Genomic DNA, 25,391 nt, shown 5'->3' with positions numbered 1-25,391 from the left:
GAGGTCGGACGTGACGGTCTGCACAGGTCCCTTCCGACCCTAGAAACTATGAAACTGCTCTGCTTCCCGTCCCCAGCGGGGGAGGCACAGGGCAGTAAAGAGACAAAAGATGGGAAAGGGTCAGGTCGGTAGCGTGGCCGGAGCACGCTGCGCTAGCCCTGCCTGTGTCAGGAAGCAGGGAGCACATCCGTTAGGGTTACCGTACGTCCAGGTTTTCCCAGACATGTCCTCTTTTTTGGCCCCCTGTCCTCCTGTCCGGGCGGGTTTTTAAAATGCAAGCAAATGTCTCGGGGTTTTGCTCTGCCTTTGCTTTTCCCCGGCACTTGCAGCTTAGCTGCTTGGGGCTGGGAGCAGTGAGCCAAGGTGATTGGCTGTCAGGGGGGTCATGTGCGCTGTGCGTGGGCCCCGGCAGCTGCTCGCGAGTAAGAGAGACAGAGAGTGTATGTGCGTGTGCATGCGTGTGCCAGCTGTGCGGGCTGGAGGGGGCAGGGGGCTGCAGGTTGGGAGTGAGGGGCAGAGGCAGGGCACAGGCATATCACTGCCCCCTCCCCACAATCCTCCCCGCTTTGCTCCCCATCCCCTCACTGGGGTGCTCGTTTTTGATACTGGAAATATGGCAACTCTATATCCACACCACCTCCAGACTGGGCTTGCTGCCTTGAAGCGCGCCTTGCCCGCTCAGCCTTGCGCCACAAGGGAAAGGGGATGATGTAGCCACTGAAATGGTCCTCAGCCCTCCGAAATGGAGAGCATGCCTGGGTGCATCACTGAGGCCGTGCAGATAGTTCATTTAAGCCTGTCCCGTGCTTGTTCCAGCCCCAAGAACAGGGGCAGAAGAAATGACCATCACCCTGGCTGTCTTTATTTAAGTCGGCCCTTGCCGAGTGCTACAACGTTGGGAAGGTATCCAGGTTGTAGCCGTATTGGTCTAGAGGAAAAGGCAATCAGGACTCACAGTAGAGACGATATCTCCACTCGTAGATAGAGATGATAGAGATGGCAATGTTGGGAAGGCACCTTGCAAATAGAGACACTAGGCCTATAGACACTAGGCTTGAGCTGAGCAGGATGTCAGGGCCCTGCTTAAGTGGAGATGGCATCTTAATATTTTCTACTGCTGCTCGGTATCATGATAGCTAATGATCGCCTGCTAACCTCCGTGATCTCTAAGGAAACTAATGGTCTCATCCTTGTCCTTCTGAGTGACTGTGTTCAATACGTTACCAATCCCTTTGTGCGCATCATGGAGTGAATAGTTCTGAAGTTCATGTTTTCCCATGAAGAGAAGATGTAAAACTTCTCGGAGCCTGTATCATGACAAAAATGCACCTCTTCTTTGTGCAGATGCAGCCCCTGAAGTCATTAATCAAAATAAAGCCATTCCAATGCATGCAGATTCCCTTAATGAAACCATTAGTGAAGGGCAGGAGACTGAGGTGCCTAATTGCTGGTAACGTGCCAGCAGTCAAATTTTCCACATCTTGTCTCCAGAAAGGTCTTGGGGAATTTCTGCAGGTTTTTGTAACCTTTGTAATACCAGCTCTACATCAAACCCACTTAGACTTCAGATTCAGCTATAATGATCCGCTGGAAAGAGGGACACAGAAATGACAGATTGTTACTTAACAACTGGCACATCAATTCTGTGCCGTACAACAGAGAAAGCAGGAGGTATCATTTGTAGTGGCTGTCTGTGCTTTTTTTTCCCCTTTCCCCAGGCATAGATCATTTTCTTTTGTCCAGTGAAGAGGTAGCGTCTGATAGAGGGACGGATGAACCAGAAGAGCCACGGGTTTGATCAAGGCAGGTTGCTAGATTTAAGGGCTGTAATGATATCATCTGTTTTGGCAAAGCTGTTGTTTTGGTCCAGGCTCAGAGGTTTAGCTGCAGTGTGCAGCAAACTCTGATGTGATAAAGCTTACGCTGTGCTATCCTCACCACCCCCCTGCTGCAACAGCAGCTAAGGTGAGCGGCTGGCTTTCTTCTCCTTGTGATGCAGTCGGGGCCCCAGAGCTCACCAGTCTTGGGAACGCAGCATTTTTCCTGCTCATCGGGTCAAGAGCTTATAGCTGGGCTCTGATGCCTCCCTCTCATGCTCTGATCTGTGGCCTTCTTGCTAATTTTATTTAAGTTTTAAGCCACTGGTTACCTAGTATTTTCATGCTTGAATTGAGCTCCTGAATAAACTCTGATGACTCGCATTCGTGTCTGTGTGACTTACCGCAGTCGGTGAATCTAGCCCACTGCTAATGGCACTTGCATTTCATTTTATCCTGAGGTCAGGCACTGTGCTGCTGCTTGTCACGTGATCGCACTTTGGCTTGTTTTATTTCTTTTTAATGGGCTTGGTGCTTGTTAAGCTACCATTAGATGAAAACATTGGTACCTTCCCAAGCCACAATATACACAATATGTATCTGAAGCGCATTTCTTTTTCAGGGATGCCTCTCATTCTAAGCCCGTCCCTTATTTCTCTGATCAGTAGTTCACTCCAGTAGCTAAACACAGACTTGATCGGGGCGTGCTATTGCACAATTAATTGGTTAATTAAACTGAGACCCGCTACACGTGCAAAGTACCAGCCACGCCATAAAAGGGTCCAACCAGCTATGAAGTGAGAACTCAAAAATGTGTGCTAACTTCAAAGGTGGCTGCTAGCCAGCTTTCATTTGCACTTATAGGGTGCCCTCACGGCTAGGAGATTGCAGAAGCCGTGATCTCGCAGCCGCTAGGAGCGCGATGCAGGTGGGAATGCCTTCGGCTTGCTTCCTTCTGGCTGGTGCAGGGGGAAGCTGGGATCGGGCTCCCACTGCACCAACAACAGGGCACAATGGCACCTAATAAGCCATGGCAATTTTGTGCATCGTGCATGAGATCGGGGCGGGCAATTATTTTGGGTGGATGAGTTTTGGCAAGCCATGGAGAGCTGCGTATCAGGCAGCCAGGGGCAGATAAATACTAATTTTCTAAATTTTTAGGGGCCCCGTGGGCCGGATAGAATGGCTTGCCAGGCTAGATCCGGCCTGTGGGCCACATTTTGCCCACCCCTGCATTAGATCCTATTGGGCCTTACATGCACATGGAGAGAGGCTTACTATCAGTAGTTCACTACTAGCTAAAGACAAAAATAAAATCATTCCAAAGCAGAGCTGGGAAAGCCTGAAAAGATGCCCCGTCATTTCCACGCAGTTTCTCACTCCTCCTTCACCTTGCAGTCTTTAGTTCATGCTGTTTAACGTTCGCGGGCACGAAAAATAAGTAGAGGCATTAAGGGATTGAGGCAAAAGATTCATTTCGAAGGACTTGTGATGCTACCAATATCAGAACAGACAGGAAAAAAATGTTGTGCATCTGGGTTTTGAAGCATCTGTCAGAGTTAATTTGTGCACATTGCTTTGGAAGCCTACGGTAGAAATAGCAATAGGGTTTTTTATTATGAAATTATTACGGTCTTTTGAGGACTTCTTTTGATTGTGCTTGTGTATGTGTCTGGCTTGTTTTAAGGTACCAGCATTCAGAACATTTATGAGCAAGGTTTTCAGACTAGATGTCAACGTAAGCCCCTAAAACCACAAATCTAAACATAGCCTCCTGTTGAACAGAAGTACTGGACACTGACCCAAATTAGTGGGAAATGTGTGCGCTCCACTTGTGAAAATCAGGACACTTTGGTGTCTAAAGCATGGACTGAACTGCCTCAGTTGGATGCAGTCATGTGTATGAATGCCTTAGGGTTTGTGTGGGATTCTTTCTTGTCCAGAACAGATGGTTATTATTAACAAATAATTAATATAATAAACATAAAAGGATTAGTATTATTTAATTGGATATACATTTTTAAACAAAAGAAGGCTAACCTAAGAACAGAGTATTGTAAGATGGAAGCACAATGCATATCTTAAACTAATTAAACTAGTAAAGAAGAAGAAGACTTAAATGGGATCAGAGTCCCATTTTGTTCCCATAGATACAAACCTATTGACCAGGTGCTTTTGCTGAAACTTAAGTTCACTTTTTAAGGTTGGAAGCTGCAAAGTTGCATGAAACCTTGAAGTTTTACCTAAAAATGAATCTTGGGAGCAGACAGATAATGAAACCGCTTGAACGGGTGAATGAAAAGATTTTTACCTCTTAAGACTTGAATTTAAGCTTTCAGGTTTCCTAGTTCCTCTCCCTACACTTAACAGCATCGGTAATCCTGGCTGGATTCTGTACTTTGTTTTATGACTTAGGAATGCCATTGATCATACCAATTTTTGCTGAATACTTCAGGTTCAGATACAAGGTTCATGGCTCAGCGCCATCCCTGCGGTGCACATGGATTCAAACGTCAACCCCTGAACTTTCAGTCCTGCTCCAAATTTTACAGTTCAGCTGCTTCCTAGGTGTAAAGAGCCTGCGCTCAGGCTTTGACAGGGATATATGGGTCTCATGCCTGGTAGTAAGTGTTTGCAGGACTAGACCTTTTTATGTAAGTGTTCCTAGAATATGGGTAAAAAGCAGGACTTGTTTGAAAAGGAAAAGCTTCCTGAGATCTGAGCCTTCTTGGAATAAATGAAATATCTGGGCCATTTTCACTTTCCTTAATTTTTAGCATCCCTGTAATTTTACCGGAAGAAAAATGTGACCGTTCTATGCTTTGCTTTGCATACAGGACATGGAAATCCTGAACACAGCAATTCTCACGGGGAAGACGGTCGCCGTGCCCATTAAAGTGGTTTCCATTGAGGAAAACAGTGCTGTGACCGACATCTCTGAATTGGTGGAGTGCAAGTCCACGGATGAGGATGTCATCAAGGTACGTTTAGATCATGGGCTGCCTTTCCACAAATTCCTGCCTTTCTATAAACACCTGGGAAAAGCAAAGGAGAGTCCAGAACTAATACATCTAAGTTTCTGTGGTCATTTTGGCCAAGTTTCACATGGATTAAGAAGGTTTTAAAGTCACAAAAGGAGGTTGGTACCTCCCCTAGTCATTCCATTGACTTCCAGTTGTCTGTCTACTTGTCATTTGTGCCTTTGCAAATCTCCTTAAATACAATTGTCACGTCTAAATAACATTCACACATAATTCGGGCTAGTATTTTAACTGCTTTGGGACACAATACATCCCATGCACAAGGACGACTCAAGACCTGTGCACTGCTGAAGACCCATTTAAGTTCTCAAAAAAGGGCTTAAATTGGGCATGGTCCTAGAGCAAGGAAAACCGAATATTGTCCTGTGACCGTTGCGTATCGAGAAAACAGCCTCACAGTGGGGTCTTTATCCTCCCGCAGATGGTGCATGTGACAGACTGTTTGCCAAAAATAATTTTTTTCTGAACTATTGGCTGGTTTTGATGGACTGAGAAAATATTCAAGCAAAAAAAATGGAGAGCATCCCAAATCCTCTGACATAGAGAGGGAGCTTCCTCCATAAAATAAAATCCATGTAACTTGAGCACCTGTAATTCTCATAATATTGCAGGACCTGGAATTGTTCGGCCTTCTTATTTCAGATCCTGCTCCCTTCTAAATATTCCTCTACAGATTTTTGTCCCCACAACAAGGATTTTTCCTACTGTGGAGCAGTAGCTGAGTTTTTTTTCAGTGGCTTTTAAAAACCTTTCCAGATAACCACTCTGAAGTTAAATTGAAACAAATAATTGAAAGCTAACGCACAAATGTTTGGAGTGGAGGGCCTTTTGTGGTGTAATTCCTTCCTCTGCAAAAAAAAAATAAAAAAAAATTCATAAAAGGCTCAGAAGAGTACAGAGACTAAGTACTTTTATAAAGAAGTGCAGTATCCCTGGGGGACTGCATCTCGGAGGCGAATGTTAACTGCTGTAAATAACAGTGCTGTTACAAATAGGAGCTGTCAGTGAAAACAAATCTGAACAAAAAGTTTTAACCCATATATTTTTTTTTTAATTAAAATGTTCTAATTTTCATGGGGAATTTTTCATTGCGGTGAAATGAACATTTTTATTTCTGTTCCAATAACACCTTGCAGATAAATTCTTATTCTGTGCGTACAGCAACGAGCACACTGTGATCCCCATTGTCATTTAGCTCTTGGTCAGCATCAGAGTAAATATGGTAAGTAAAAGGCTGTTCAAGTTCATACATGATCCCGTGCAGGAAACGAAGCACTATTCGGCAACAAAAATGAAATGGATTTCACCTGAGCTGTATGAACCTCAGAGATTTCACTTCATTGAGGTTCGTGCAAATATTTTATTGGTCTCAGCCCTTTGGGTCGTGTGTCAGGTACCCAGAGTTAGAATGGAAACTGCAGGTGATCAGCACTTCAGTAATTAGTCACTAGGTAATTAAATGCCCAGGAGGAATGATCCAGGCAAGAAACCCGTGGGTGATAGGTCTGCCCTGCAATTCGAACAGAAAAACCCGTATATATTCGTTTTTACAGTGCCTCCAGTTTGACTGCAATGACATGATTCCCGATAACAGGACACAATGGAGATCTAAAAATAAAATATGTCTGCAAATAGCAGGTAATACTTTCCCCTGTGATGAGACTTGTCTCTGGGCAGTTCAGCACGTAGTTAGTGTCCTGGTTTGATCTGCTGACTACTTCTTTTTTTATCCGCCTTCCCCCCCACCCCTCCCAACCCATTTCAGCTCCTGCCAGCACTGTACCTCCTTTGCGTCCAAATTTACAGTTGATTTCATGAGCTATAAAAGTCCCTGAATGCTCCAGACCTTCACACAATGATCACAACCTTTTAAAAGTGGACACAAAATTTATTACAGCACTAAAAATCAGCAACAGTCAAGTTCTCCTTTCCTGAGCTGGAATTTACCAATATGATCTATAGATCTGAATCCATTAGCAAAGACGGTGGTGCCCCATCTCCTGGAAGCCCAGAAAGTAGCTGCTTCTCGCAGCCAGAACAAAGGCTAGTCTAAGCCATGGAGAAGGGCAGAGATCTGGAAGCTCATGACATTTCAAGACTAAAAAAGGCTCAATCCTGCTTCCGAATGTATGGATATTTCAAAGCTTTACCCCTTAACCGACCCGAGTTCATATGCTTTTCCATTCTACTGATGGTGCCATGGTCTTCATGTGATTTCAGAAGCCAGCGTAAGTGTTTTGCTCGATGTTTTGGCATTCCTTGTTGGGCCTTCATTGCGTTGCTAAATGAAGTTATGTTATGAGATGCTATTGAACTCTATTCCTGCTATGTGTATTATTGGTAATGGGTCTTGCAGTAGCTTCCAGAGGCCTCATTCAGGAGCAGTGCCTCGCTGAGCCCTGCCCTAAAGAGCGGGCAACCCAATTTCTTTTCTCTTTCAAAGGACATTTGCAAATTGGCGAAGGCGTTAAACCGTGATCCAAATGTAATGAATATGGATTTGTGCACAGAGAGGCTAGACACTAGAGCCATCCCCGGGGCTGTTAGCAGCTCAAATGTTTTTTGTCCAATGTGCAGGATCCCAAGCTGAGGAACTAACTGTAGTAAGCTTCAGGCTCTTAGTCACCCTGGAAACAATCAGTAGACCAAGACCTAATCACGTGTACAAGGCCACTGTCTTTCACACCCACACAAGAATTTCGAGGGCTTTGGGTTTTGGACCCAGATCCAGATCATTTTTGAATAGCTGTCCCCCGGTCACTGTAAGAAAAAGACAAACCTGAACGGTTAGGAGTTGAAAACAGTTCTGAAAAATTAGGAGTTGAAGGTCTGGCTCAAAATCATTTCGGTCCAGGCCCAGCCTTATTGCTAAGTGTGGGGGTTTTTTTAACAAGGAACGTATTGCAAGCTCTGCAAGTATCAGAGTTTTCAAAGCAGTAGTTATTGGGCTCACAGGTATGTGTCGAGGTCAGAAAACTTGCCTGCAGGCCCACTCTGGAAATCACTTACACGGATGAATCCTGGGCATATTGCTGACTTGTGCAGGACTCCGCACGGACATGAGGCTATGCAAGCATTTGCAAGGTAGGGTTCTTCCGTAGGAAGGAAGGCACGGTGAGCCTGCTGGAGATTTTGCCATTCAGAATGGCACCATTCAGCTAAAGTGGACATGATCTGTTTGCTCAAACGTCTGCTATTCATTTGTGTATCCGTTCAGATTAAAGCCGGCGCGATGCAATATGCCGTATATTGCAGCAGAGTCCCAGCTTGACAATAAGACCGCTGACAAGGGGGAATTTTCCTAAGCAGATCAGAGAGCAGTTGTGTACTGTGGGACGTTTCTTTGAGAGAGCTTATTTTTTAAAAAATTGTATCCAGAGACATATTGCCAGACTCAGCCTAGTGGGGAAAAACCATCAACAGCATTAAATTATTTTGAATATATTTTATTATTCGTTCCCTTAATATAGCCAGCCTGGAACAATTAACTAATAAATTGAAAGGCCTTTGGTTGCATTCTTTGATAAGCCACAAAGCAATCTCAGCAGTCAGCCATGATTTCCAGTATCGCCAAAGATCAGATGCATTTTAAATCCATATACAGAAACACGTATTTGGAAATAAGCAGAGAAAACTCCTGTGAGCAGCTCTCTTTGAGATTTTTATAAAGAGCCATGTAACACCTCTTCTTCCAGCTGGGTAAATTCCCCAGTTCCCAAACTGAATGCAGCAGGTAGCAGGAGATCATTGGTCTCTCAAGACCTGATCCTGTGCATCATGTATTCAACATCAGAGCTCCTGCTGATGTGTTAATGGTCCAGGATCATTTGTGCTCCTGAATGTCTCAACGTGAGCCTCATAAAGAAACCAGCTAGTACAATGATGCTGTAATAAATATTTACAGTAATAATCTTGATGGTTTGTAGAAGACACATCACTGTACTGTATAGGCAGCAAAGAATTATTTTATGGTGAACTGAAGCTGTGGCTATACATACAGGGAGCATGATCACGTGTTAAATCCCATACCAGAACTATTTGGGCGCTTTTACACGTGTTCCAGGGTAGGTGAGGGAACACGCTTTAATTAGAGCAGCTGTCAGGAGCCGCTCTAACTAAAGCGCCTGCAGCGTCTCATGTATTCAGCATCCGCTTGATACTTGATCCATTCACTTGACAAGCTTTAGTTATAGCGTTCCCACTGCCATTTGGAAGTGTAGAGATGCTGAATACATATGACACCAAGGCTGCTGGAGCATGCTAATTAGCAGACTCCAACAGATTCAATTAATCAAGTCTGTTCGGACATATTCTAATTAGATTGCATTGGGGCAGGCATCGGGCACATGTATAGGTGCTCTCCGTTTCAAAAGCAGAATCTCTCCCAGTTGCCCGAAGCAGGAATGAGTTCCCTTTATCATTATTAATCTTTCATCCTTTTTGGGAGGGAAGGGCTATCTGTGAGTGGGAGGTGTGATTATGGATGCCTTAGCAGAGCTGATGTTCTGTCCTATAGTGGGAAGCGATGACACGAGATCCAATAATTTCCTGAGCCTTGTACAGAAAGAAGTGTCCATCAGCCTGCATTTCGGTTGCAGGCACATTATGGTGATAGGTGCGATGGAAATGCTCAAAATAATCAAGGAGGAAAGGCTTCCCACTCAAGCATGCACCTTCTTCACAGGGTGAAGTAGTGCCTGATCCTGTTCACATCGAAGCTGTGCCCAGCTTCCAGTGTAGAATCGAGTCCCGATGCAACCAGTTTTCTGGCCCCTAAACACGGCTTGTCAAGGAATTCAGCACCCTTCACTGACACGTCGCAGGCTTGTCGAACGAGGCCAGTGTTGCCAAAGTGTGAAAATGCAATAGACTTGTATACCCGTCAAAGGTACATAGACAGTGTCCATTCAGGATGAGCTTGGGGTTTAATCCATGTGCTCCATTGGTAGCAATGTCTGAAGGCTGCAAGCTGCAAATAGCAACATTTTCTAGTGGAACCTGAGTTTCAAAAGTCTCTCTCCCATTGGAAACCTTAGTACATTATGGACATACAGCAATTTCCTCTAATACCTTTAACCTCCTGCTGCTCGAGGCGGGGCGGAAATCCAAACTTGTGTTGTGTTTCTGCTCTTTGGCACAGAGATATATTCTTTGTACTGGGCTTTATTGCAAAGCCTTCAAGCCTGGGAGGATTTAAAGCTGCACATTATGCTTTTAGTGCAGGTTATAGGAAAAAATAAAAACAAGTGACTGACTGGAAAGGAGCTGGTTGTTCATACCAGCTATTTTGATCCAAGAAGAACACTAAGTTCCAATAAAAACCTCTTGCAGTGAATATAATGCAATTGATTTATGACTCATCTTTTACTTAGGTCAAATAAAATTGTTTCTGGAGTGGTTTAGCTAGGTGTTATTGGTTTAGAGCTGAGCATGCTTGGTAACCAGCAGGCAGATGAAATTTCACTTAATAAAAGTTGTCTTTCCAACTCATTATTATACAACTAGAGAGTTTTCAGCAGATGGGTTACGGTGTTCAGCAGCCCATGTTTTGAATGATTGCCATAATCCACTGCTTGCTAATCTCACTTGCACTGGTTTGGCTGGAAGAGGACTTCAAGGCTCAATGGAAGCGTGAGAAAATAAATCTAAACTCCTCCTGCTACCAACTCGTTGACGAATCCATCTTCTCCTCTCCTGGGTTATGATATGCTGGGTGGCTGCTAGTACAGATGCAGAATGGATTATATCAGTTAGCCTATTTGAATAGCAAGTGCTGAAACATTGGGTCTTCACCAGTGCCATGGTGAACGGGCTGCAGTATTAGTAGTACTCATTATTTATACTACAGTAGCACCTGGATTCCCCAGCTGAGTCTAGGGACTCATATTGTGCTAGACAGTCCACACATCAAGATGACCCTCACCCCGATTGGCACCATGAACTGGCATGACTGGCCTCATGCCCCGTAGGGAAACTCATAGCTTGTCTACAAGGGGAAGTTGGTGTGCAATGAGCTGGGGTATGAGTTGAAAAACCAGCATCTACTCTGTACTAGCTTCCCATGTGGACATTGGTGGTGCTCCCTAAGAGGCCACGTCCAGATGAGCACGGGCGTTTGATTCCCCGGGGACAAGGAGCAGCAGTGCACCTTGAGCTGCAGCTACATCTCCCCGGGGATCGCCCATGTTAAGTTACCCTGGGAACAGTAGGGGAGGCTGGGTCCAGCACTGTGCTGACCCCAGCCACCTTACCTGGGGGCCTTCCGGGGCTGCAGCAGTGATCCTGCCAGGCAGAGCCTGGCTGGCAGCCGCAACAGAGCTCCGGGAGGTTCGGCTCCACTTTTCAGTGGCGTGCACTGCCCATGCATGTGCTGCAGGTGTTTTTTTGACCCCTGGATATCCAGGGGTCAAAAAGACCCAAGGGAAAAAAAAAATGAAGCAGCACATGCACGGGCAGTGCACCCTTGCAGCACAAAGACCACTTGGCTGTGCAGCATGTGGCACTGCCTACGTTTGTGGCGCATGGCCACGCTCATCCGGACATGGCCAGAGTGTCCACAGAGGAAATTAGTGTGGAGTTGCTTAATGTGCCATAGTCTACCACACACTAACTTCCCCATTGAGATAAACTCTTGGGAATAGAGCCCAAATCTCTCTAAATCTTAATCCTGGACCGCAGCTGCAACAGCATCTTTCTTCTGGGATAATTTCTCCTTCCTCTCCTAACAGTTTATATTCACGTGCAGATGAAAAAACTTTAAGAGCCAGTAATACAAAGGCGCAGCATGGAAATCCTTCTGTTTTGCTGTTCCAAAGCCCCATTACCCTGAGAGCTTTTCTCCTAGTAAATCGGATATGACACGTTATATTTAGAACAGACCTGCAAATAGAAAAAGTCGCTCCCCCCACCCTTCTTTTCTGTGTCTTGTAATTTAATAGAATCAATACACATCAGCACAGAAGAGTCTCAGAAAAACTACGCAGCACTCTCCACTTCCGTCTGCTGCAGTTTTGAAATATAGGCCGACAGGCCGCAGAGCTTTTACAGAAGAAATTATCTTATTAAAGGGAGAGTGAAAGAAAACAAAAGAATTCGGGAAAGCGGGACTGCATAATGCAGCTCTCTGAACAGCAGCCTCAGAATAAATTGCAGCTCCAAATTGGTATGATATGAGGTACTGGAAGTTAATAGTGAAAGGTTTAAATATGGTGACATCGAATAATATGCAAAGACCTCGGGGCACGCAAAGTAACATTAGACAGTGTCAGTGAGGAATTCTCTCCCTGGCATCTCATCCATTTTTTTGGTCTGCTCACGAGCAGGGTTGGTGGGGCCAGTATGGGAGACCTGTACATCACACGTGGAAAATGAAAGCCAAATGACAACGACTGCCTGCAGGTCTCCAGCAAGCTCTCCAAAACCAGCTGCAAGATCAAAACCAGCACATGGAGGGAGGGAAAGAATCTGGGCCGTGTGTCGGAGGAAGAATAACAGATTTGTTAGGAGTCTTGGCGGCTTTCTCCAAGCCTTTACATACAGTGCTTTTGAGTCGAAACAAATGACGATCCTTTGTGCTCACCCTCTCCACTGTTTTCCTCCCATGGGGTAAATCTGCATGCTCTTCAAATTACCCCGAATGGAAACCTGACACGCAAGCTGCCAGCAGCAGCTGAGAATTTGTGAATCAATAGAAAGGTGCAAATCACTGAAGATGCGTTTTTAAGCACGCAGAGTGGAAAACCATGAAGTGCCTTCCAGCCAAGTCAGCAAGGACAAGCTGGACCTGCCTGTTGCTTATGGCAAAGAAAAGTCCATGCTTGCTCCAGCAAGGCAGCTCTGCCACACCAGACTTGGGTTCACCATGCGCCGTGTCGAGGGGTGGGGGCCGAAGCACCGTCTGCAGAACCGACTTGATCCTGGCGTGCGTGGAGCAAGCCGGGTTTCGTTTTGTTTGACGAAGCTGGCTCGTAGCAATGATCCCGCACAGCTGCCATTCCCAACTGGGGAAAGCTCTTCCGAGGGGCAGAAAGCAGTAGGCTGGAATAAGCCTGAAACAAGGAAATTTTAAACACCAACAAAAAGAGAGAGAGAGACCTGAATCATATCAGTGTACCCATCGGCTACAAAACTATTTGCATGAAAAAACACCACTCGAGACCTAGACACCCTATCACCATAAAGACGGGCTTTCGTTAATTTGTTTCTAAACTCCACCATGTTTTATGGCTAATATGCAGCCAGCAGAGCTTTGTGCAATCCCGCAGGAAAGTCTGAGACATGCTTGCTTCTCAGAAAATGTTCTTCAAATACTCCCATGACCTTGCCCAGAACCATAAAAAGACAGCTCATCGAGTGCAGAAATGCTCAGAAATGGGGTATCCATCTGTGCTGTGCCTTGTTAAGACAAGGGTCCTCAGGTCAATCCGATATCTTTTATTAGACTAACTAAAATAGTTGGAAAAATCCTTCTTTGCAAGCTTTTGGGTACAAAGAAGACTTTTTCCAACTGTAGTTAGATTGTAGTTAGTCTAATAAGAGATATCACATTTGCCCAAAGAACCTTGTCTGCCTACGTCCTTAGACCAGCACGGCTACAACCAGTGCCCCGATGCCTTGTCAAGAGACATTTGTTCATCGGGAAACCTGGACGCGAGATCTTCAACACGGCATCTGTGCTTTCTTCACGATGTAAGGCCATCACCAAATATGGTCTTGCATCAGTAAAAACAGAATGGGTGGGAAACAATAATAGGAGAAAACCACTCTCTGTGACATACGGTCTCCCAACGGAAATGCAGGCTTCTTTTTATCTATTTGATTAAAAATGAGTGACAGTGAGGGAAGCTGCTGTCAGGAAAAGTGCACAGGTAGGGACTCTCTCTAAAGGCTATTTCACACAGCACAGCAGATGTGTCTCTGTCCTGGCACGCACCATTCCCGCTGTTATAGTGTGAGTTTTATTCTGAGAATTATCCTAAGTGAAGCAGATTGTCTGGTGGCCTGGTGCTATCTCCAAATGACGTCTGGATCATCAAAGGGTTTTCCAGGAACTGAGCACTGAACCCAGAGTTAGGCTGGGACGATGTAATTGCTGTCTCTGTCTCAGGATCAACAGGGAGAGAAGGTCATGTAAAAAATAACAAGGTAGTGTAATCTAGCTGGTAAAGCTTGGACCAGGCCATCACAACTCCTGAGCTGCATCTCCAGGTCTGCTATTGATTCCCTGTGGTCTTGAATAAGTCACTTAGGCCCTGTTTCTCTTAAGTGGCCTCTAATTTGGGTCCCCTCCGCCCTTACATGCCCAAGTCTACACCATCAGCACCCAAAGCACCAACTCATTTTAGGATGCTTGTGATGGTGGAGGCCAAATTTTGCATACCATTAACACGAGCTGGGGTTTTCTTTAGATAGATAGATAGATATCTATAAATAGATAGATGATTTAATATGTTATATTAAAAAGCTAAATAAAATATTAAATCATGTGTATGGGTCCAGTAGATCTGGGTCAGCCGGAAGGCAAATGTTTTCTTTTATCTTTATACCTCTGGGTACATATTAATGGGGATCTGTAGAATTAACCAACTGCTATTCAGCAGCTCATGCAGGGAGAGTGCCAGGGAGAGAGAAGGAAAGAGCTAAGAAAGGGTTCACAGGATGTCAGAATGGGAATGTTTACATATATATCTACATATAGAGGTATAGAGATATTGGTTTATTGATTTATCTCCCTGCTTAAGTTTACTAAGTTACAGAATAGGCAGGGCCAGGCAGTTATTTTGGGTGGAGGGCTGAGTTTTGGCAAGCCAGGGGCAGATAAATATTAATTTTCCAAATTTTTTAGGGACCCCGCGGGCCGGAGGCAATGGCCTGGCAGGCCACATTTTGCCCACCCCTGGAGAACTACCAGCCCACTTCCCACAGGAGGCTGGAAACCACTTTCAGATCCTCAGTGCGATACAGGATGTTGTAAAGCAGCATCATCAACATCATTATTATTGTTATCATCATCACCACACATGGATTTTGGTAATCCGTTTTGTGATGGAATCAGGTTTCTTCCCACCACACTCTCAGAGGGCAAAAGACTCGGTGCATTCGGCAGCCTGTCGCCAGCTCAGCTTCTAACACATGCTTACCAAATCCCCCTTCTGCCACAATTCCCTTCCTCACTTCGTGATTCCTCCCCGCAAACTTCCACTGCTTCCGTCCTGCTTGCTCGTGTTGGAAGCCCGACAGTCTGGGAGGCTCCTGACAAGTACGAGAGTCTGAAATGCAGTTCCTGTGGGGTTTGGGTTTTTTTATTTTTTAAATATACCTTCCGTGGCTGGAAGCCTTTTCAGGTCTAGCAGGTTAATAGATGCAGGCAAGACGCCTACAGTCATCATAACGAGGCATTTCTGTTCTTAGCGCTCTCAGCTCTGTGGGCTTTATAGACCCAAGACAGTTTAATTAAAGCCAAAGCAGACAGACTTTGTAATGTACACCAGGAGCTGGACTAGTACCTCACAGACTTTCAGCACTTATAAACTTTTACAATTACTAGATTCAAGTCCTCCTTTTTTTTTTTTAATCCCTTGTTCTCTAGAGCCCTGTCAGTATGGGCTGAATTTTAAGCCTGTTTCCAGAGGTGAAAGAGCACTGGGGGAGCGAGCGAGCGAGCTTCCACAAAGCTAAAGAATCGGTACATCTCATTAACTCCCCGAGCATTTTAGAAGCTGTTCTTTTACCGCGGGGTAACACAGGTATGAAATAAGATCCATTTGTGATTTTGCTGACTTTCAAAACTAAAAATCCTGACTTGCATTAGGTAAAGCATCGGTACACACACTACCTGGCTGCGGATTTCTCATCAATCTGTTATGTATGTCCCACCGAGGAGGGAGCCTGCCTCTTGCTGTGGGATTACCCATGAACACAAGACCTAATCCCCTGCCAATTCAAATCAGTATCAAACCTGGGTGTCATTGAGGACAGGAGCAGACTTACACCCTGATGTTTGCTACACATCTGCTAGCCCGCTATGTGATGCTGTATATCATATCGGGCACCCATTCAGAAAACCAGGAGTAATGGCCACAAACTCCTGGAAGACTATTTCAGACTCAACATTAGGAAAAACTGCTTCACAGTCAGGGTTTCCACCTTTGGAATAAGGTCCTTCCAGAGGTGGTGCGATTGCCTACCCTGGTGATTTTCAAGAGGAGCCTGAGCGGTCACCTCGCTGGGGTCGCTTGACCCCAATTGTCTTTCCTTGCTTGGTGCAAGGGGCTGGACCCGATGATCTTCTGAGGTCCCTTCCAGGCTTACAATCTGTGAATCCCTCTCACAATGAATCCAAGTTAGGATGTTTTGAGACCCTAAATGGTGACCCCGGGCAGCACATGCTATGATGGGCCCCCTCCTCCCACTAGGCCATGGGATTCCCATAGGTCTGCAAGCTAGCAGGTGAGAGAGAGAGGCTGGGTCTTGTCTGCATGCTGGAGCCTCAAGTACCAGCTCTTTTTGTATGTACTACAACCAGTTTCTTCTTTAGCGAGAGGGAAGCTGCTGTCCTTCTGTAATCCCCAAATCACAAAGCCACCGAGCAGTTCTCCGAGTGGTCAGAGGTCACGATCACAGCGTGACTCCAAGTTTCGATTCCAGGCAGCTGTTTGCACCGTCAGCTCGATAAAATGTGATTTATCATGGAATGAAACTGTCCGAATCGGTTGCAGTTAGAAAGCCCTTAGTTACGATGAGGGGGACAAAAAAATAAAGAGAAGGGAAGCATCTCAGAAATTTTGCTTAGCTCTGCTTTTTGCCTGTCTAGGTGAGTACAACTTTAATCATGCAAGGAACTGCTGAAATGGCATCAGAAAGCTCCTTAAAATGCAAAGCTTCTCAACGATCCGCTACGCAAAACGGGAAAATACATTTGCATAAGCTGGATCTTTCTGCATTTTTAGATGCAAAAGATAAAAGAAAGCTTCAAAGAAAGGAAATGGGTTTTTTCAGTAAAAAAATGTAAGCATTGGTAAAGGGAAGCTTGTGCGGATGAAACCTCCAGCGTGTCTCATCCCACGAGTTATTGTGAGGAAGAATCACGGGTGACAGATGATAGTCATGTTGTTTAATGAACTTCTGAAAGAGTCTCTGATATCTTGATGATAGATGATAGAACAGAATAACAGAAAAAGCTTCATTATAATAACTTTAAATTTTGTAGACAAAAACACTGAACTCCACAGTTGGTGTCCAAGTTGTTCACTCACTTGAACGACAGCGTCCATAGTGCATCAGAGAAGTGATTCCAAACCTAACTTTCCTGACAGCACCCACAACCCCCAAATATTTCTCGTTTTTAGAGGCTCAGTTTTTCAGTGAGAAGTTGAACAGGAGACACGTCTTGCAGAAGCAAAAAAAAAAAGTTTTATTTGATACTGAATAAAAAATGATTAAATACTGAAAGTGCTTTCTAGTGAAAAAGATAAAATATCATGGAAAAAGTGCTTGCTTGGGAATTTTCCCATCTGATCTAATCTCAGCATATCTAGTTTCCCTCACTCTTCAGAAAGAAAGAAAGAGTAATACTAGAAAAAACGTTCCTTGTTCCAGTCGGTAAAATGATTATGTAATCACCGATCATTACAATGCATCCTAGAGGGAGGGTGATACGTGAAAAATTGTGCTGTAAATGGAGAACGTGGCGTGTATGTAAATGAACAGGAGAGCACAGTGAGCTGAGGACTGGTTTGAACCTCTCCAAAAATATAAAGTGATGGGGATCTGATGTCCCCCTAGTCCGAGCTCAGCTAAGCCTGCCCATCGTGCAGGGGGTTAGCAACTCTTAGAGGCCTCCTGATTTGTGTCACGGGGCACTTAGGTGCCCTGTTCCTATGAAGGGATAAGGGCAGCTGCCAATCTTCAGGGCAGCTCAGGTGCCGGTTGCTGGGGCAACCGCACTGGTCAGGTGACCAGAAGGGGGCAGGGCCGGGCCTTTATAAACAGCCCAGGCTGAAGCCTAGGAGGCAGTTCCCCTCTGGCAGCCTAAGGAGCGGGAGATCTGCAGCAGAGCAGAGCAGAGCAGAGCAGAGCGCAGCCGCCTGGCTGACTGGGCGTTTACATGATGAGACGGGGGAGAGACCCCTGACAGGAATGTACGTTATAGCCGGGAGGCTTAGTTTTGTGTTACAGCCGGTTGGCTTATAGCTTTGGGTTTCCTGTTTGGTTTGTTATTGTTCCACCGGAGGACTGGGTGAGGCTGTAGGGGTTGGAGGAGGCCTCAGGGGAGCTCCCCAGTAGCGTGGGGGTTCCTGGAGCCCTGTAAGGGCAAAGCGATTGGTGCGGGGGAAGGCACAGCTGTTTGGTGCCGGGGTGGCGTGTCGTTTGCGGGGGGAGTGTTGACCCCAGCCCTGGGTGGGCGATAGCCTGAGAAGCCTGAGCAGGGCGGAAGACCCAGACAGAGGGTCAGGGGGCCACGCACGGCTACGGCCACCTGAGCCCCAATCATGGGAAACGCGGGAGCCGAGACCCGAGGTGCGCGCGAGACCGCGGGAAGCACTAGGCACTGGCCCGAGTGCAGGTGACCGTGGGAAGCGCGAGAGACAAGGCCCAAGTGCGGGCAAGATCGCGGGAAGTGCAGGGAGCAAGCCAGAGTGCAGGTGACCGCGGGACGTACGGGAGGCAGGCCCCAGTGGGGCACTACCCGTAAGGGAGAAGCCCCTCAAAGGGGCAAGCCCACTGAGAAGCCCGGTGAGGGCAAGGAACGCAGAAGCGTGGAGAGACTGGCCCCAGTGGGGCACTGTCTGTGTGGGGGAAGCCCCAGGAGAGGGCGTGTACGGGAGAAAAGGGCCCGGTGTGGGTGACCAGTCGAGCGGAGGCCTTTTGAGAGGGCCTCTAGGGAAGGTATATTGGCGGGATAACGTCTGGAATATCTGCGAGGCTTGGGGCGTGCTAAAGGGGAGGTTGGAGACACGCGTAGCCCATAAGGCTGGCGGGGTGCATCAGGTCACTCCTTACAGAATAGGGGTCAGGACGAATGTAGCACCGTGTCCAGGAGAAAGAGGGCAGCCTCCCTTATAAAATTATATAACAGCAAGACGTGGCGGGCGAGAACGAGGGTGCTGAATCGCCTACTTGGCACGGTAAAGGGGGCGCTAGAGAGATCATGGCCGCTCCTAGGCCCTGCTCCGTGACAGTTTGTCCAGCAATACATGCACAATTGGTGTGCTTGGTATTTTTGAGGTTAGTTGCTGGTTAAGCCTGGGGACTGTAGCCCTTTCTAAATCCTCACAGGAATTAGTGTATTTGGATTGAGAAGTGCTCACCGAAGCCTTTTTATATTATGTTTTAAAGCGAGACTGTGTGGGGTAAGGATGGAGGAAGTGATCTCTGTGCTTCTCATCCCACTCACCCGTTCATAACTAAGCTTACCTGGGATTTAGTGATTACAGAAGCTGCAGACAAAGCAAGATACTAATGGGGCCTTTCCAGGAGCCACTGCCCTATTCTTATGCATATGAAGAGGGTGTACACATTATGATCTAGGTACTGCCTTCCTGTGTTTAAATCCAACTTAAAAGCAATCTATAAGTATCCGAGAGAGATGGCTGTGATATGGAATAAGTTGTCCTGGAAACACAGGGTCTCCACGAAGTGTGACATCCCAGGGGACACGCTGGGCAAGGCCACAAGACTCTTGCAAGGGCCCTTGTAAAACTGTTATCTCTTTGCTGTTTCCCTTTATATAAGTTTCTGCACATAATGAGTTGTTTCCACACCACGGGGCTTGCTAAGATACCACAATGGGTACGTGACAGCGCAATAGTTTGGAAGCTGTCGCTGAGGATGGATAGGTCGAGGCTCCCCCTACCACCACGCGTATCCACGTGCTACTTCTGTAAAAGGAAAAAGCAGAAGAAAGCATGTGGGTAAGGGGCGCTCATGAAGCGTGTAGTCGGTGAAAAGACCAATGGTTTCTTCAGTGCAAGTCCTAAAGGTTGCTGAGGTGGTGGATGCATGCCCAGTCGTGAATATTATCTCCTATCAATTTTAACAGCAGCATAGTAGCTACAGCAGCCACTTACTTAAGATGCCAGATGCTTCTGTTTTCCCAGTTGTTCCTGGCGACTCCACAGAGGTCTATTAGGAGGTTGGAGGTGAGGAAAGATGGAGGCTGGACGTGGGCCCAGAAGCATTTATGAACTGCAGTTTTGCCACTATTGTGTTTTTTCCCTGGGTGGACATGCTTGTCCTGTTACCAACAATGTTTGGCTTCAAATAATATTCAGTCATGTATCTAGGTCCAGTAGATCTGGGTCAGCCGGCAGGCAAACGTTTTCTTTTATCTTCATACCTCTGGATACATATTAATGGGGACCTATAGAGTTAACCAACTGCTATTCAGCAGGTCATGCAGGGAGAGAGAAGGAAAGGATGTCAGAATGGAAATGTTGCTACTCCAGGAAACCTTTGGTCCCCCTTACATCCCTTGCAGAAGTCCCTGTTGCAAGGGGCAATGGGAGTTGGGGTATGGGTGAGGCTGTTCAGCCTCATTGCTCCATAGAAAAACAGAACTAGGGACATAAAAGGCAAGGGCAACCCATATGGAACAATAAGCTGTATGCCTTGCACGTAGCCCACATGTAAGTGTGCATATGTTATATAGTGCACTTGTGTGACGTTATACGTTGATAATATGAATGGCCTCTTTTGTAAATCACACAAACATAAATAACATATAAAAACAGCACACACATATATATGAAATAAGGGAAACTCTGGCACTGTCAATCCTTTAAACACCACGTGGATTCCCGAAGGCAGTGATTCCCAGCCAGGGTGCTGCAGCACCTTGGGATGCCTCGAGATCCTTTCCAGAGTGCTGTAGGGTGCCACGCTGTGTGAGCACTGTTAGGTGTGCAGACATGATTCACAAGACAAGCCCAGAGATTTCAAATAGGAATTCATAATGTGGAAAACAGTCTGCCCTGCTGTGGCCTTTCTGAGTTTTTTGCAACAGAAGAATTGCTCTGTAATTTTTTTGTAGTCAAAAGATGAGTGAAAGTTAAGAGCCGGCATTTTCCAAAGAGCGTCTGGAGTCTAACCAGAGGTTCCTTGAGTCTAATGAGGGGGGTGCCTTGAGTATATAAAGGATGAAAATCACTGATTTCGGGCTGAACAGATGGGGCTGACACTGATTTGATAATATGGCATTCACTGAATAGAGCCCCCAGTCTGCCGTCAGCAATTGTATCATTTCATAAACTCTGTTGGTATTGTGCTCTTTGCAGTCTCCCCTTGCAAACTCCCTATCAGATACTATACCAGGAAATAAGCAATGCCAAAATGACCGGAGGATTAGACATACATGTAGAACTGGGAACAGTTTAAGAGAGCTGGCCCCTGCGTTTATGTGCGGCCGTAGAAGGCACCCATCCGTTTGATTAGCTTGGGGACATGAACTATTCCATCTGATAAACATCGTTTGAACAAAACGGTATGGGAAAGAGAGGAAAAAAAAATCGAAGGGAGCAGATGACAGTATGAATAGCTGTTCAGGTGGGAGGGACATTACCAGCGCTAACGACATTCATTATAGAAGATGAAATAGGCTTCTGAAGGGGAGGGAGAAAGAAGGGGAATTGAAGATATCTGCTGGGTTTACTGTTAATTTCTGCAGACATGCCAGCTCATTTAGTAATGCAACAGCTCCCATTGCTAGCCACTTAATGTATGATTAATGTGTCACAAGATTTCCCCAGACATTTATGACACCTTTAGGAATAGATATGACAATGACTTTATCACACAGAGCCACTTCATACTATCTGCATTCCTCTTAATGATTTATATATTCTGGAGGGATTTTATTCCCTCCCTCTAGTACTCAGTAAGGTAATAAATGAGAAAACTCAATGGTCTGTAAATTACAACATTGATTAAAGAAGTGATTACTGATATAACTCTTACATGACTATGCTAATGCTTGCTTATATTTCAGGACAGTATTTACATGCTAATGATAAATCTACTGCAGTGTTTAGAATTACTCCATGGCTTTAATCAAAATGTAACATTTATAAACAGATAATGTTTATCGCAGAGGAAATGCATTTATTTTTGTTTCCATTTGACACATGCAACCCATTCCAGGGGCAGCTTTATCCGACCGGCGGGTTTCATTAAACCACGATGCCCCGTGCTGACGGCGAAGTCTCTGGTCAGGGGATAGCCTTGATTTGCTGCCTGCATCCAACTAGCCCTGTTTTGGGGTGGTGGGTTCCTCTTAAAGGGAGCCTTTCTCGTTATAAATTCTGCAGGGATGTCATCAGCTAGTAGCTCATTGCATAACAAATAGAAAATCAACCAGCAGCTTCATAAATAGTATCCAGTCTTTAGGCATCTCCAGCATAATTATGCCTCCCGAGCTGATGGAGGATTTCTGCATTCAGCTGCTTCCATTGTAAAAGGCCATCATTAACATGCGTACGGAGAAGGGAGGCTGTTTTGCTTGTTTTGTTTTTCAGATGCCAGGCCTCTACTTTAAGCCTACTCTGTTGATGCCTTCTTCTCTCTCTCTCTGCCCCCCCCCCCCATCTCATCCTTTAGGTTTCTGACAGATGCGACTATGTTTTTGTCAATGGCAAAGAAATGAAAGGCAAGGTGAACGTGCTCGTGAACTTCACGTACCAGTATCTGAGCGCCCCCCTGCAAATCACAGTCTGGGTCCCACGCCTGCCGCTTCAGATAGACATTTCAGACACGGAGCTGAGCCAGATCAAAGGCTGGAGAGTCCCCATTGTCTCCAATAAGAGGTGGGGAGTTAGTTGCTTACTTTATCGAGCATTTGACTGCAAAGAATGGCACTGATGTTCATCCCCAGAAAGACCAACCCATAGTGTAGAGTAGGCATCTGCCCCCCGGCTTCCCCTGGAGTTCAGCGGCGCTTGGATCTAGAGCTGTGGTTTGGCCCGCTGTAGATAGCAAAGTGCTTTTCAGATGCACCTAAATAACTTGGGAACAGAAGTCCCATTGCGAGTCATTGATTATCAGGGGGGCTCGTGCTCCTGAGTCAGTCACATGCCTGTCGGCAAGCTGCAGGTTTTGGATCTGGATCCAGCCACTAGTTATGGGGAGTTCAGAAGGGTTTGGTTCTTTGCCTTTTAGTACTACCAAGTCTGGTTTCAAAGCAAAGACGATGATTCACTGTATTTTTTCAGTCCCCTGCATGATGCCACCAGTAATCACCATGGAAGTACAACGTGCCACGTGCCAGTGAGTTACGACTCCTACAAAGGGCTGGGCGAGGGGGCTGCCTCTCACCCTAAAGGGCATCTCCGCTCACCTTCTCCTGTGAAGTCTGCTCAGTGCACTGCTCAGAAGGCGATGGCTTTTCTCCTCTGAACTGATCTTACTCAAGGCAGTCCTTTCCCTGCTTAGCTCTCTGCTGCTAGTTTTGACTGCAGAGAAAGAGGCCACGGGGCTGGTTTCCTTCAAAACCTTTTCTTACGCTTCTTTCCTTTATTTGTTTTTCCCGTAAGGCCCACACGAGAGAGTGACGACGAGGATGAGGATGAGCGGAAGGGAAGAGGCTGCACGCTCCAGTACCAACACGCCACGGTGCGAGTCCTGACCCAGTTCGTCGCCGAAGATGCTAGCCCGTGGGGCCAGCTCAGCTACTTGCTGGGCCCTGACTGGCAGTTTGACATAACACACCTGGTGACCGACTTTATGAAGTTAGAGGAGCCGCACGTTGCCAGACTGCAGGAAGGAAGGATTCTCATCGGACAGGAAGTGGGTATGACGACAATGCAGGTACGTCAGTGGAGCTTGACCTTACGTGTCCCTGGCGGGTCCGCTCCGGTGATCTGCTGAGATGTTCCCGTTTGCCACAGAACGATAATGTGCAATGGCTAATTTGGAACCCTGCATGCAACGCTTCCCCTCCGCTTAATTAAACTGAAGCAGGAGCCCTTGCCAATGTAGTTTCAGCTTCCGACTGTACTGAGTATATAAGCCTCTCGCTACAAGGAAGAGCAGCCTGTGGACTGTGCTCTCCTTCCCAGGGGCTTCAATGAGAGCTGAGGCTGTCATTGCCCATGGCATTTGTTCTGATGGCCAGATGCTTGCTGCTTGCAAATCTAAGCCTATGCTAATTGACCCCAATTGAGTATGTGGCCCATTACGCTTGAAATCTCCCCCAAACTAGTGCTCCAACGGCAAACTTAGCCACAAGTCACAGATCTAAGTTTGGGAGGTTGCATTCATTGATTAGCTATCCTCCGCCCCCCGGAAAGGTTCAAAGAGGCACATAGGAAATGGCTATGCAGGGGTGACTGGTATGAAAGGGAATGATTTCCCACTGGAGAACAGGCACGGTGCTCCATTGCAAACAGCAGGGAGATAGAAATGACAGTCTCCAAATGTGAAAATGAAGGTCAAATCCTGGATGGTGCCATGAGGCTCCTGGCTCATTTGAAACTAAGCATCTGGCTAGGATCATGTGCCCCTAGCACTCTTTCCTGCCCAAGCAGGGGGTTGGACTCGATGATCTGTTGAGGTCCCTTCTGACCCTAATATCTATGAAGTTCCTGGGAGATGACAATGCTTGGTGCCTTGTAGGATGGGGAAGGATGCTTTATACCCAGGCATGTGGGAAAGTGATTCAAAGAAGATCCTTCTCAAGGAAGTATTTGATTTGGTGGCTTTGAGTGAAAACCATCAGGCAGGTGTCTCTTGCCTCTGCATGAAACTAGATAATCTTTTCCAGTGTGTTTCTGGACTAAGACTTTGGAGGCAAATAAGTGGGGAGAAGGAACACTAAGTATTGAACCCCCTTCTTGACACAGCTCTGTTTTGGTTTCTCCAAAGGTTTTGTCTCCTCTCTCTGACTCCATTCTGGCAGAGAAGACAGTGACAGTGCTTGATGACAAAGTGACTATCACGGACCTGGGAGTCCAGCTAGTGGCTGGGCTGTCGCTCTTCCTTCAGCCAAGCACAGCCAGCAGCCAAGCTATCGTTGCTACAGCCATCGCCCAGGAGCTGCTTCATACTCCTAAGCAGGTAATGTGCACTTGGCTCTTCACCGTTGCCGGTGTATTGATGTGTAGATTTGCATCCCGCCATCCTTCAGTTCCAGCCCCGATGCATGCCTGTAGGCCTGTCTCTACACAGGGACCGTGGGGAGTTGGCCTGTCTTGGTCCCCTCTGCAAATTTTAAGCTTGACCCTCAATGAAAGGTCCAAAGCCAAACAGTCTCGTTTCTCTCCTGGCTTTTAAAACAATTCCCTTAAATAATGCAATCTTTGCAGCTAGCCCCAGCCTTTATTATACTCTCTCCCAAGCTGTTCATGAGCACCGGTCCCCGCTTGCCATGAGCCTTGCTCTTGTTTTCCATGTCACAGAGCGGGAAGCTCTGTGCATCGCAATGATTTAACATTTGGAAGCGCTGTAAAGTAGCAGGGGGAGAAAGCTGAGTGCTGGAGCCGCAGCAGACAGCCAGGCTCCTCTCTGCTTTTATTCTCCAGGTTGCCTCAGTTGGGTTACTTGT

At 46.3% G+C, this 25,391-nt stretch overlaps 1 protein-coding gene across 3 annotated transcripts in view; it reads left to right on the top strand.

Annotated features, from left to right (window-relative positions):
• TMEM132C (transmembrane protein 132C) overlaps positions 1 to 25,391 on the top strand; it is a 291,319-nt gene that overhangs the window by 251,774 nt on the left and 14,154 nt on the right. For all 3 annotated transcript variants that reach the window (XM_090062397.1, XM_090062398.1, XM_090062399.1), the window contains 4 exons: positions 4,655 to 4,798; positions 22,451 to 22,656; positions 23,383 to 23,656; positions 24,713 to 24,904. In XM_090062397.1, coding sequence (XP_089918523.1) covers positions 4,655 to 4,798; positions 22,451 to 22,656; positions 23,383 to 23,656; positions 24,713 to 24,904 — 816 coding nt within the window. The remainder of the gene's footprint in view (positions 1 to 4,654; positions 4,799 to 22,450; positions 22,657 to 23,382; positions 23,657 to 24,712; positions 24,905 to 25,391) is intronic.

The sequence above is a fragment of the Crocodylus siamensis genome, chromosome 9, assembly GCF_052110815.1.
Source record: "Crocodylus siamensis isolate JL-2025a chromosome 9, ASM5211081v1, whole genome shotgun sequence".
Taxonomy (NCBI): Eukaryota; Metazoa; Chordata; order Crocodylia; family Crocodylidae; genus Crocodylus; species Crocodylus siamensis.
This window is presented reverse-complemented; position numbering and strand designations above follow the sequence as displayed.